Here is a 12,375-nt window from a genome sequence, read left to right as displayed (position 1 = left end):
CACGTCCGCTCCGCCGTGACGTCACTGCTCGCGCTGCTCCCAAGGCTCCGACGTGACCACGTGACCGGCCGTCGGGTCGCGTGGTGCGCCTGGCGGCGGGCGGACGGGACTGGGTGCGGGCGCGGCGCGCGGCCGGCGGGCGTTAGTCGTGAGCGGGCGGTCGCACCGGGTGGGAGCGCGTCTCGGTGCCGTCTGGGACGAGGACCACGCGTGGCGCCGTCCGCGTCCCGCCGCCGCTCCAGAGACTGCAGCACCATCGCCGTCGTGCGGAGACTGCAGCACTCCGTGTGACGCTATCGTGTAGGGAGCGCGGCGTTCCACGCCGGCCGGCGGCGGCGGGAGACTGCAGGAGCGGCCAAGTGAACAGCACCCCGGGAGAGCGCGAGTGGCCATGGACCCGGCCGACTGCGAGTGACTGGGACCGGGGAGCCGGTAGTAGCGCTGCGCCGCTGTCCGTGAGGTCAAACCTGGTGACACTCGGAGGAGGAGGTCGGCTGCGGCTGCACCATGCTCATCACCAGCCGCTGCTCCTCGCAGAGCAGTGTGTCGACGCTGAGCTGCGCTTCCAGCAGCACCAACACCGAGCTCAGCCAGAACCAAGGCCAGCTGGACAAGATCAAGGTGCTCGTGCTGGGCGCGCCGGGCGTCGGCAAGACAGGTATGTCACGGCGGGCTCGGGAGATGTTGCCGGCTGGTTTGAGTGTTCCCAGGATTCTTGCTTCGAGGTACCAGGCCAACCGAGAAGCAATCCTTCCGCTGAGTACTTGGGATGCTGAAGTATCTCCCTCTACTTCCAATGCTGTGTTTCTTCAATCGTTTTTTTCTCATTCTGCAACATTTTTGAAAAATGTTAGCTTGAACAGGGGCTTAAGGAGCGCATGAAGTTACAAAGTGGATCTAGGTATATGATGAAGTATCTAGTATCTATCTAGTATCTAAGAAGTATCTAGACCGTACGTTTAAGGCGCCACGGGCTTAACAAAAGCAAGTGCAAGGAAGGTAACTGTTTTGCTCTTTTTTATTGAAAGAACATGCGTTTAGGGTTACAATTTTTCTTGATTTAAAAAGTGAGTTGCAAATATGTTGTCCCAAACCTCTGTAGCGTCAGCGCCCAACGTTATCGCAGCTGTCCTGCTCGCACTGCAGTTCAACCATGTGCACGTATCGGATGCCGACATATGTGTGCATCTGACGTGCATCGGATAGCTTGCGAGTTGCGGATGTCACGTTTTGGCGGATGAACCGCGCCAACTTGGCCGGAGTCCTGCTATTCCCAGTCACTGACAACCGTACCCCGCTCCTCGTTCAAACAGGGGCCAAGACTATCTTATATGTCCCTGTGTTCTTTTATGCTGCGCTGGTATCAATGAATAACTGGGTTGAATGAAAGGTCTGGTGGTCCTTATTTCGGAGGTTTTCTGTCATCTATATGTGTAAGAGCTTCTTTGCCCTCATTGTCATGCAATTGAGAGATCAGGAAAGCTGTACCGAATGATGCGGCACGCTTAATGTCGGTATATTAATAAAAACGTAGCAAAGATGCACTGTTCTGTGCCATTTCTGTTTGTATTACAATGTAGTTCTGGGAATGATCGTCTTTATGCATAGCTTTTGTCACCTGTGCTGAATGTAGTTTTTCCTGCGCAGAACGTCAGGTGAGGCGTGTTTTTTCGAGGGTAGTAAAAAAACAGCCTGAGCGCGCGAGCGACTATTTCAACGACAATAGGTTCCTCCTATCCAAATGCGCACCGCAAAGCTTCTAGCGGAGGGCTTCATCATCAAACGTTTATGGCGTAGCAGTTGTAGCATTCGTGACGTCCTTTTCCAGTGCAGAAGCGATTTTACCTACGCAGTGGACAACCTCCCAAAATCTATCCAAAAGACGACTGTGAGATATTTTCATACGTGCATTTCATGTAGCCAGACCTTTCGTGGTCTCCCTTTAGAATGGCGAAATAGATGTTTGTTTCCTCAAGTCTAGCACATCAAATTTTCTTCTTCCCCAAATCTTTCCCAAACCTAGCCCACACCTAGCTCAGTCTTAGGAGTATGCGGCAAACACTGCACAAACATTGCACAAGTGGCATAGGCACCTATCAAAGCGATAGCTAAAACTCTCTCCATGTCAAGGCGTGCTGAAAAAACATGGTGCGAATCGCAAGCTAATTAGCATTATAGTCGACGTTTTGGGGATTTTGTAAAGGTGCTCGAATCTTTGTGTTTATGGATCCCGATACTCTTACTCAACCCAATCGGACATGATCAAGAAAATCCCAGATTTGGCGATCTGAAAGCATCTACCTCACTCTTCTGGGAAGGGAGTAAGTGTGATTTACTGCTTGGAATTGTGGGATCTCCACCTGTTATTCCGATTAGGCTACAAACAGTGCTCACATCGGGCTGAAAGCCGCCATCTTTATTGATGCACCATCAGACATGAAGGAATCACATCCAAACGCTTGTGTCGTCCGATCGCCACAGTTTACTATCAGCAGGCCTTCTTGTCGTTATGGCTAAGGGCTTTCCCTGGGTAAACAGGATAGCGTTTTGGCATAAGCAATGCCACGTATTCCATTATGACGAGTTTGTTTTTCGTTTCAGCTCTGTGCGTCCGATACCTGACGAAAAGATACATAGGAGACTACAGCTCCAGTGGCGGTACGTTCATCCCGGCGAACAGCACTACATATTCATGCTTGGGAAAAGCAGGCTCATTTGACCACATAACTCATCGTTTTCGCGCGCGTTGACATATGTGCGACACGACAAAGCCATCGTCACACCTTAAACGCCGCGGTGACCGCATACGAGTCGCCATGAATATTTTCGTCCGTGCCCACCGAGGCAAAAGCGGATAACCTCTGCTTCCGGGTGTATCCTCTTTGTTAACGCGCGGCTCGCATGCAAACGCGCCAGCTGCCTGCATATGAATCGCGACCGATACCGCGCCAGAATTGCCGCCGCCCACTGCCGTGGTGTCCCACCCACTGTGACGGGCGTGCCTGACCCGCTGGCCTTGTCTTGCAGACATGAGATATACGCATACGGTGACCTTCGACGGCGTCAAGACGGGGGTCGACATATTGGACAGCTGCAGGTGCATGGTACGTGGGCGCGGATAAAGAACGGCATTTGGAGACATCTTGGGTTCGTGGACCTGAAGAATAACTTTGAGTGTAATGGCATTCACACGAACCGTTGCGTCAAAGCATGCACCTCCCCGAAAGCACTGCGTTGTAGCCGGCGCCAACACACCCCTCCTCCGTCCATTAACCGTGTAAGCTGTGCGATATGCATACAAACCATCGCCATCCCGATTTCAGGGAAGACCGATCCTCAGGTTCGGAGAACACCGATCCTCATGTTCGGAGAACACCGATCCTCATGTTCAGAGAACACAATCCTTAAACCCAGAGAGAGAGCCGATCCCCAAGTCGAGAGAAGGTCTGGCAGATTCCCATGGCTCACGCGCGAATACAGCGCTACCGTCACGATTCAGCCCTCGGACGGAGGCGCCGCCTGACCTCTGTTTACTGACGCGGGGCCGGGCCATTATCCACCGAGCGCCGCGTGCGACGTGGGGGTGGCCTGATGTACCGGCAGCACGCCGCCGCCCACGCGGACCGCCGCCATGAATCACGCTGCCCAGGTCGCGGCAACATCCGTCTAATGGGCTTTATTTGACGGCCAGGTCATTAGCCGACATTCTGAACATGTGCCGACGGCCGCGGAGAAATCCAAAACAATGGGAGAAAAGCCATAGCGCGCGCGGCGGGCCGGGCTGGCGCTCGCCGGTGTCTGTTTACGGACCCTCGACGCGACCAGGGGGCTGGAGACCGTCGTCAGGACAGTCCATCACTAGAGGGGTGTGTGGCCTCCCATTCACCCACATGAGAAGGGCGCATGGTCGCTTACATGAGTAATTAGTTACTTTGTCGCACGCTTTACCATGAAGTGATCTAACGCGTCGAATGAGCGTCATCCTAGGAGTGGTTATAATCATCATGATGCTTCTGCTGGCTACTCGCGGTCTCAGCATCCTTCGGAACTTTTTGGAGCAAAATTGATTCGTCACTTTTTTATCGACATTACTGAACTGCTACTACTGGCGGGGTCATCGCATCAGCTTATTCACGGTGAGCCGAATTAATTTTTCTTACGAAAACACACTGATGAAATGCCGCTTGCGCACCTACACGCATACTTACGCAGATTGCATACACATATCACAGGAAGGCACCAGACAACCTACAAGGGTGCAAGCCACACTGAACTAACCTGTTCCGATGGGCACTCGCGTGAATCTTTGATATGCACATCATGCACTCACGCTTGCGTCATGCTCTCTCCGTTGGATCTTGGATCTTGTCATGGCCGCCCAAAGAACTAAGTGATCACATGTGATGCGATCTGTCGCTTCGAAAGCATTAGGTGCACTCCACCCGGATGATAGATTTAAACGTGGGCTGATTGCTCGCTCTGCTAATGGCAGCAGTAAAGCCTCGGATAGAAGCTTTGCATCGGCTTTGTCTCATTGGGTCTCACATCTCAGCCTCATTAGCGCCGACCGGAGTGGATCTTGCCCTGAGTGGATCACGCCCGGAGTGGATCACGCCCGGAGAGGATCACTCCCGGAGTGGATCACGCCCGGATTGGATCACGCCCGGATTGGACCACGCCCGGAGTGGATCACGTCCGGAGTGGATCACGCCCGGAGTGGATCACGCCCGGAGTGGATCACTCCGACCTCACGTCGTGAGGGGTCGGAGGCAGGGTGGTTCCGGACGGTCGGTGCGGCACAGGCCCCAGGTATGCGATCAGCCTGGGGTATTAACGCACTTCAGTCGTCACTTAGTGCCCGAAAATAGGTCATTAAGGATTCACCCAATACCTGTGTCTTCAGTGATGTACTTAGTGTGTAGTAAAGGTTGTTGTGGATCAATTCAACCCAGACAGGTTTTACAAAGTCCCGTAGCCTGTGAGTATCAGCATGGCGTCACAGCTTACAGCGAAGCCGTCAGCTGGCTAAGTTACCCAGAAGGCAACAACAAAACCCACGCGGACGTCATCCCGCTCAAGGCTTCAACGCTCACGACATGGACGGCCTTGGGAAGCAGGATGGATGGCATCGTCTCATCCCCGCACATGTGCCTCGCATTCAGTCGCGCCAAGATTCTCCGACCCCCGAGCCTCGCCCTCCCGAATTCACGTGTCATGCGGATTCCCAAAGACGTAACGCGTCTCTCCGGCGTTGCAATGTCTTTTTCTTGCCAGTTCTTAATGTCGGCCAGTTCGCACGGCGCATCTGCACCCTCGTGTGACGGCAGCCCCAACGGAGGGGTCACGGCCGGCAGTGATGATGATGATGATGAGAGTGATGATGAAGGTGATGATGATGCGGCCTTAGCGGCATGATCTGCCGGGCGAGGAGCTCCCTCACAGGTCTCCGTGCTGACCTTCTCACGGTCGGGCGCCACCTCAGGCGTGATTAATGAAGGGAGGGCATAGAGGAGGCTGGCCTGGGTCCGCGGTCAGACCCGTGACGGCGGCGAACGTGACGACAGCCGGCCGGACTTTATCACGTCCACGGTTTTCAGTCACTGAGAAAAGGCAGAAATGAGTTATTAGCGTCAGTGGTTTGTGCTTGTCAGGTATGATCAAAATCGAGTCAATAGAGGAGAGCCTCGCATGTGACTGAAATGTCAGTGGGGCAAAACTGGCTCAAATCGAGCTATGCTTGCCCTTGCAACCCTCGCTGCTATGTGTTAATAATTGGAAGCTGTTACTGCAGGCCAAATCGAGGGAAAGCTTGCATGACATTACTCCTCGATTCGATTGATTTACTCCATTTCTGTAAATTTTGTGTAGTCCGATGCTTTTGCTGACGCTTAGAGGAACACAAAGGGATATCCGCACATTCCAGCACCTACCAAAGCGTTCAAGCCAATGTTTAGCGCAAACCTTTACACAAAGTGTTCATATTCACCACGTATACAACATACCATATTCCCTCAAGGCTTGTTAATTTCCTAACTTGTTGTTCATCATGCGTTTCTGTCAAGACCTACGGGTTAAAGTCCCCGTCCTCTCGTGACGTGTGTTCATATCACCTCCACCACGCGAAGGAATCATCATGGCGCTCATGTCATCCCAAAGCTAACCCTCTGCATTCAAACAGAAACTGGCGTCAGTTGTCGCCAGAAAGGCCGGAAATCCCTCCTAAGCATGCCAATCGCTTTTTAGCATGATTATGGAGTTCCTAGATGCTACTTATATATGCTTTTTCACATCTAGCAAACAAAAAAAGACGCAATACCTTAAGTCATATTTCAGATGAGGTTTGAAGCTCTTGCATCTCTATTTGCCCACATTTATGTTTATTTTTATTCTAGCTTATGTTCATTCCCAGGATTCTTTATGTCTTGATTTGCTTAGCTTTACGAAACACGTAATCAAATAACAATTGAAAATAAATCACGGGGCAGGTCGTACAAGCAGCATCTTTGTTAATCAGATTAATGGAACATATAAGTCAACTGTATCCGGTATGAAAGGTGCATGAAATACATGATGACATCCTTTTTAGCCGTGGGTCTCCCAGCTTGATAATGCCAAAAGAAGTGACCAATGTGTTGCACCTCGATATGTGGTCTCTCGCTTAAAGGCTACGTTTTTTACTCTTCAAATTAATGCTCGAGCGCATTGGTTTGCCTCTGGTTCAGAGTAAAGATCAGTAAAACATGTCATACGATGGAATTGTCAGACATACTGTTTAATTCCCCGAACTGAGGTCACATATTGAAATCTCGGGTTGCCTCAAAAGCGTCTGATGTAGCTTACTGAGAGTTTCAGGTCGCTTTGTTGGCGGCGTTTTTCGCGCAGCCGTACCTCGTTTAAAAAAAGTGTATTGTGTAAAAAGTGTTGGAGGCACGCAGAGGGTCCCTTCGTCCGGACTTCGTCTTGTCATGGTGGGAAACCAAATAATTTGACTTCCACCAATCTACCATTCCATCTTCTACCATCGGGCCTCCACACTTGAGTAAAATGTGGCAAGAAATACATGCAAATAGCCAGCGGGAGTGAACATCAGTAGCTTTTGTTAGTTTCCTCATAGACTAAAGTGCCCTAGAATCAGTAACGAACGGTCAAGCGCCCATTTCCTTCCAGTTGCTCTTTAAGAGTACACACGGAATATTAGGGGTGATCTATATACGATTAAGACGGAGCTCATGCTTTAGATCACACTTGAAACCGTGGCCTATAACGTCTTTCGGTATTGGTTTTTCTCCCAACGAAGGGCCTAAGGTTCCTTGCGTGCAGCGAAGCTGTCTAAAAGCTTGTGGGATTATGACGATTAAGGACTAAAGAAGGCTAAGCTACCGCGTTCAGTCATACCTCATATGTTGGTAACTACCGATTGCATGATGGGAGCAACTATCACAGCTGAGTGTCGCGGAACTACTGCCCTCTAATGCGTAGGTTTGCCATACTTTTGGAGACGTCAGACTGTGTCACCCTAAATGGCACCTATTTCTGCGTGGAATTTCCCACTTAGAGCGGATTTCAGTAATAAAACAATGCGCACCACTACTCGCTCAAGCACTTTTGTATATAGAACCCCAAACCCACCATTTCATTTTAATCAAAACGTTTTCAGTTACACCTGCGGCTGCGCATCTTCCGAACAGCTAGATCGGATACTTCCGGCGGTCATTGACTGCCAGACGCGCAAAACGACTGCCATCTCACATGCTTCTTAACTCTTGCCTTAACCGGGTTTCGCGTGGTGGGCTTCCACAGCGTGGTCAGTGCCATAAGTAATCGCCAGAGCTATGCACTATCACTACGAAGACGCACCATCGTCCCGCCGCTACACCTGCCATGTGGTGCTGACGTTAAATGTACTTACGCGGCGCAGAGATTGGCGTATTGTACAGTGCCGTATCTGCCCGTTGTTGGGGTCAAGGGCACCGCATAATGGGCCGCGGTCACTGCCGCATTGCACGGAGAGCCGAGCCGAGCGGGCTCAGGTGCGCACACAACGGCTTTTGTACCGACAGAAGCGTCGATCAGCTCGGTTTTCTTTGCCTCGGAATCAGGTATGGAATTGGGTGGAATGGTTGTAAAGTTTACGTGGCTACGGAAGTGATATGCGCTGTGACGCTGTTTTCTACAATGTTAACGCTTGCATCATTAGTCACATCCGTTTTCAGCTCTTATTAGCGGTCTGTGTCCGGCAAAAAGTGATTTTGTGATAAATACTATCAAAACCTACCTCCACTGCGCAGTCCAACCAAAACAGCGCAGCATTCAAACATTTTACAATACGGACAATCAAGAGTTTTGATGCGGTGCTCAATCACAAGTGCAAGTGTTTGTTAGCGAGAGGTATTTTTTGTTAGCTTATCAAATGAAGGATGGTGCATATCACGGCGCTTCTTCCTGGACGCCATAACAAAAGGCATGGACGTGAGCACGGCGATGCGTTTTCTGTTGTTTGATATTGCCTGTTTTTACGCCACCCGCCGTTCCATCAGCGTCCTCCATTGATACGCGGCCCTCGCCTGTTTGCCTGTTTTCCCTATGATGCGCGCGGCTCGTGACCCGCTGACCCCTGCGTGATGCCCGCAGGCGACCGGCTGCCTGTTCAACCACCTGCGGTGGGGCGAGGCGTTCCTGGTGGTGTACTCCGTGTGCGACCGATCCAGCTTCCAGGCGGCGCGCGGCTTCCTGGAGACGCTCGGCCAGGAGAAGCTGCCCGGCTACTTCACCACCGTCTTGCTGGGTAACAAGCGCGACCTCGAGCACGCCAGGTGCGTCATGTTCGGGTGCGGCCGCCGGTATCGGGCCAGGTTGGCTTGCTCCAGTATGTTGTCTGTGCCCCGTAGTGACTACCGGCTGCTCCCGACTCAAGTACCCCTCTGTGCCATGCAGTTAGCTCCGACAGCCCAAGCCCGGTTACGGTCACAATTTCTCCAGCCCATGTAGCTATCTGCACCGCATGCCACATTCCCGTCACAATCTCCAGTGTTGAAGTGCTTTTTGCGCCGAAGCCATGACGGCTGCCGGGCGTCGGTGGTCATGGCGTCGTCACCATCTGGCGGAGGTTGGCGTGGTGGCCGCGCCGGCCCGGGTCGGTCATTAATCAGGCGGGACCGGCGGCGGGACGCCACTGACCCCGCCGCCGGTCCGCGGCCGCCCATGAGCGCCATTGTTGTGCCGGCAGCGCGCCGGGCCGCGCCGGCCCGCGCCGGGCGGCAGCAAGCGCCGCTGCGCTCGGCCCGCTGAGCTCAATGCCGCCACAAATGAGGCGCACCCCACAGCCCCTGCTCGGCGACGGCCGGAGATTTACGAAGGCCAGCGCTGGCACCGCGAGACGCCTGAGTGTCGGTCGCAGACTGTGTTTACCCGCCGGGACGGAGGCGCGGGGGCTGATTCGGGGTCGACAAAAGGACGGGCCGAGCATGAAGCTGATGAGGCTGGCTGCACCGTCACCATACTCACGCCTCAGGCACACTATAGTGAGACAGGCGCTTGCTGCCATCGGGCCAGAGCACGGCGTTGTTGCCTTCGTTCGCGCTGCTGGCTGGGTGGGAGCTAATTGAGCTGACATTGGTAGGCACACCAACTCTTGACATGGTGCGCCAACCAGCAGCGTGCCAGGGCCGTAGAGGGAATGGACACATGGTGGCATTAGTCCCTAGGACTGACTAAACATGACAAGTGCCACGCATGGATGTCTTGTGAACATCTTGCAGCTAGCCATACAGCGGTGGGAATCATCAGGTGGCTGTGTTGTACTGGCGTACCATCGGTGGCTGGCTAGCTAATCCTTCTGCTTCACATAAGTCCTGCTGTGTATATCGGAACAGTGTGGCTATGATTACATCTAGTCAGCCCAAGAACAGGCAGACCGCACGGTCCGCCACTAGCTGGGAATCGTCAAGCCGTTAGGAGGTAACTTGGACGGCCAACTGGGCAAGTTTCCACTACGTTTAGCGCATCATCCAATCGTACCCCACTGCTCGGACCCGCAGAACGCTCACCACGTCAACCCTCCCTGGCATTTCTCCGGCACATTCCTTCGTTCCGTCACGTCCGGACGGAGCCCGTGGCGCGTCACGTGCGCACCGACCGTGCGCCGCCCCCACAGCCGTTGGACAGCGCGACGGCGGCGGCGTCCGGTCGGCCGTCGCGGCTCGGCGCACAGAACCCGTCGCCTCCGGTGGGCGCCTCAGAGCGACGCCGGGTGCGGACGTGAGGCGGCGCTGGCGCCGGCGCTCAAAGCGCGGCGTGATGTGCCTCTAATTAAACCCAGCGCAGAGGCCGGCTAATTGGCCGCCGCAGCGTCGTTTATCTCGGCGACAGCGACACAGATGAAACAAGCCAATTATTTTCGGCGGGAGTTGTTGCGGTGCTCGGCCGTAAAACGGCCGCGGAGAAGCGCGTCAGGTGGCGCCCCTGTCACCCTCCACGGCGCGGAACAAGAGGGCCGGTTCCGCAGTCGGCGGACACCGAGCGGCGACAGGCTCTCGGTGGCGTGATTTGGTAACGGTCCCTCCGCTGCTCCGAGCTGTTTACTCTCAGCGGCAGGCCGGCGGTAAATTATCCCGATTATACCGCAGGGCGGCGCGCTGAGTGGCAGCCGAGACGCCTCCGTATACGGCACGACCTTAAGCCCGCGGATGTCATGTTTAATTGGCCCAGGCTCTTTGAATCGAATCCCCTAATGGCACCGACGCTGCTAGATGTTAGACAACCCACTTTGATGCTGAGATAGCCCAGGAAAAACGCGGTCTTTTCAGGCCATCGTTTACGGGAGCAAGCACCTCTCGCGCCCCTACTCGCACTTGGTATGCGATATTCCGTGCTCGGTTTTCCTCGGGGTGCGGCTGTTCATCACTTTCAAGGCTCCATTTGCATAGAACACTTCGTGACTGCAAACGAGAACTAGAGAAGTAATTCATCCCTCCGGGTGATGAATACCCAACGCGAGAAGTTCGATGCACCGATCCTGGGGTGCGGGAACTCACGGAATACGGCAGGAACTAAAACGGATGTTACACCTGCTTTGTTTTTCCTACAACGCAACACAATTTCAAAAAGCTAGCGCTGAGTTTGTCTCCAGACCTGACGTGCGTCCATTGCCAAACTTTAATGAAGTTAGAGAGTGGCTTCCCCCCACCCACCCACCTCAACCCACGTTCCCCGCTTCTTTGCAGTTCCGTGCTGATGTTATTGATCACACCTGATTGGCGATAAGGCATCGCTGGCAACTGTCGCTAAATATATGTACTTACTAGGTGTTGTCTCTGCCAGTCGATATCATGCTTAACATGTTTCCAAGCGGACAATGCCAGGATGAGTAACATTTCGGCATCTGTCGAAACTGCTCACTCCAGAACGTTCAGGAATGTTTAGAGTAATACGACACTACTAGCGGACTCACAGCGTGCCGCCGAACACGACACTTGCCTATGCGCGCCATGCGGGCAAACTACGAACGGTCAGCACGCCCGCGCCCCTGCTGATGCGTGTCTGTCGTTTCAGACAAGTGGACACAGAGGACGGGCACGAGCTGTCGCTCGCATACGGCTGTCCCTTCTACGAGGTGTCGGCAGCCGAGAGCGTGACCGGCGTCTCCCTCGGCTTCCATACCCTGCTGAAGGAGGCCAGGAGCCTGCAACTACTCAAGATGCTGCCCATCCGTCGCAAGGCAGGCGTCAACAGCGTCTCCAAGGTCCTCGGAAACATCTTTGGCAAGAACGGGAAGTACAGGAAGAAACGTCCGTCGCTGAGCATTTGAGACGGACTTGGCCTGGAGCCTGCCGGGTCAACGGATTATGAGTGGCTAGGTCGAATTCGGTCTGAGAATGAGCATTTGGTTCGGTACGTGATTGTGAGTGTACTCGGGAAGCTAGATGTTTTCTTTTGACCGTAGATTCAGGCAGGACCTGCGTGTGCCTGATTAAAGACAGCTGGGTTGACACAGGTAAACAATCCCACAAGCTTCTAGACTGCCATAATTGCTCCCAATGAGGGACGCGAGAGCTTTGTTACATTGTCTTCAGCTGGTCTCTGATACGTGTTTAGATGTGCGCTGTTGATCATTGTTGCCATGTTGTTATGTGCCATTTGCCTTTGTTCTCCGAGGTCGGAGGGACTTGCGAGAGGACGCTGCTGCTGTAGGCTGAAAAGAGTACCTGTGTTGTGACCGTAGCAGGACTTGCATCAGAAGTCTAGTTGCATCAGATTCCAGAGGCTTGATGTTTGTAAATGTTAACAGTGTCCGTCTCTGGGATGCAGGGAGGCATGTCCGCACCGCGTCGGTGTTCGACTTAATGAGCCTTCTACTGACGCACGTTCTATAGTAAT

General features: G+C 53.5%; 1 protein-coding gene across 1 annotated transcript; it reads left to right on the top strand.

The window, feature by feature from the left end:
• Positions 1–270: 270 nt before the first annotated feature.
• On the top strand, positions 271–11,908 carry LOC119101521 (ras-related and estrogen-regulated growth inhibitor-like protein). Its single transcript, XM_037224869.1, has 5 exons — positions 271–658; positions 2,602–2,658; positions 3,028–3,104; positions 8,632–8,813; positions 11,551–11,908. Exons 1-5 carry the CDS (start codon positions 508–510, stop codon positions 11,804–11,806), a joined length of 723 nt encoding a protein of 240 aa, XP_037080764.1. The 5' UTR covers positions 271–507; the 3' UTR covers positions 11,807–11,908.
• The last annotated feature ends 467 nt before the right edge of the window (positions 11,909–12,375 follow it).

The sequence above is a fragment of the Pollicipes pollicipes genome, unplaced genomic scaffold (genome assembly GCF_011947565.3).
Source record: "Pollicipes pollicipes isolate AB1234 unplaced genomic scaffold, Ppol_2.1 Scaffold_4881;HRSCAF=5763_pilon_pilon_pilon, whole genome shotgun sequence".
Taxonomy (NCBI): Eukaryota; Metazoa; Arthropoda; class Thecostraca; order Pollicipedomorpha; family Pollicipedidae; genus Pollicipes; species Pollicipes pollicipes.
The sequence above is the reverse complement of the archived record's forward strand: the minus strand, read 5'-3'. Positions and strand labels throughout refer to the sequence as shown.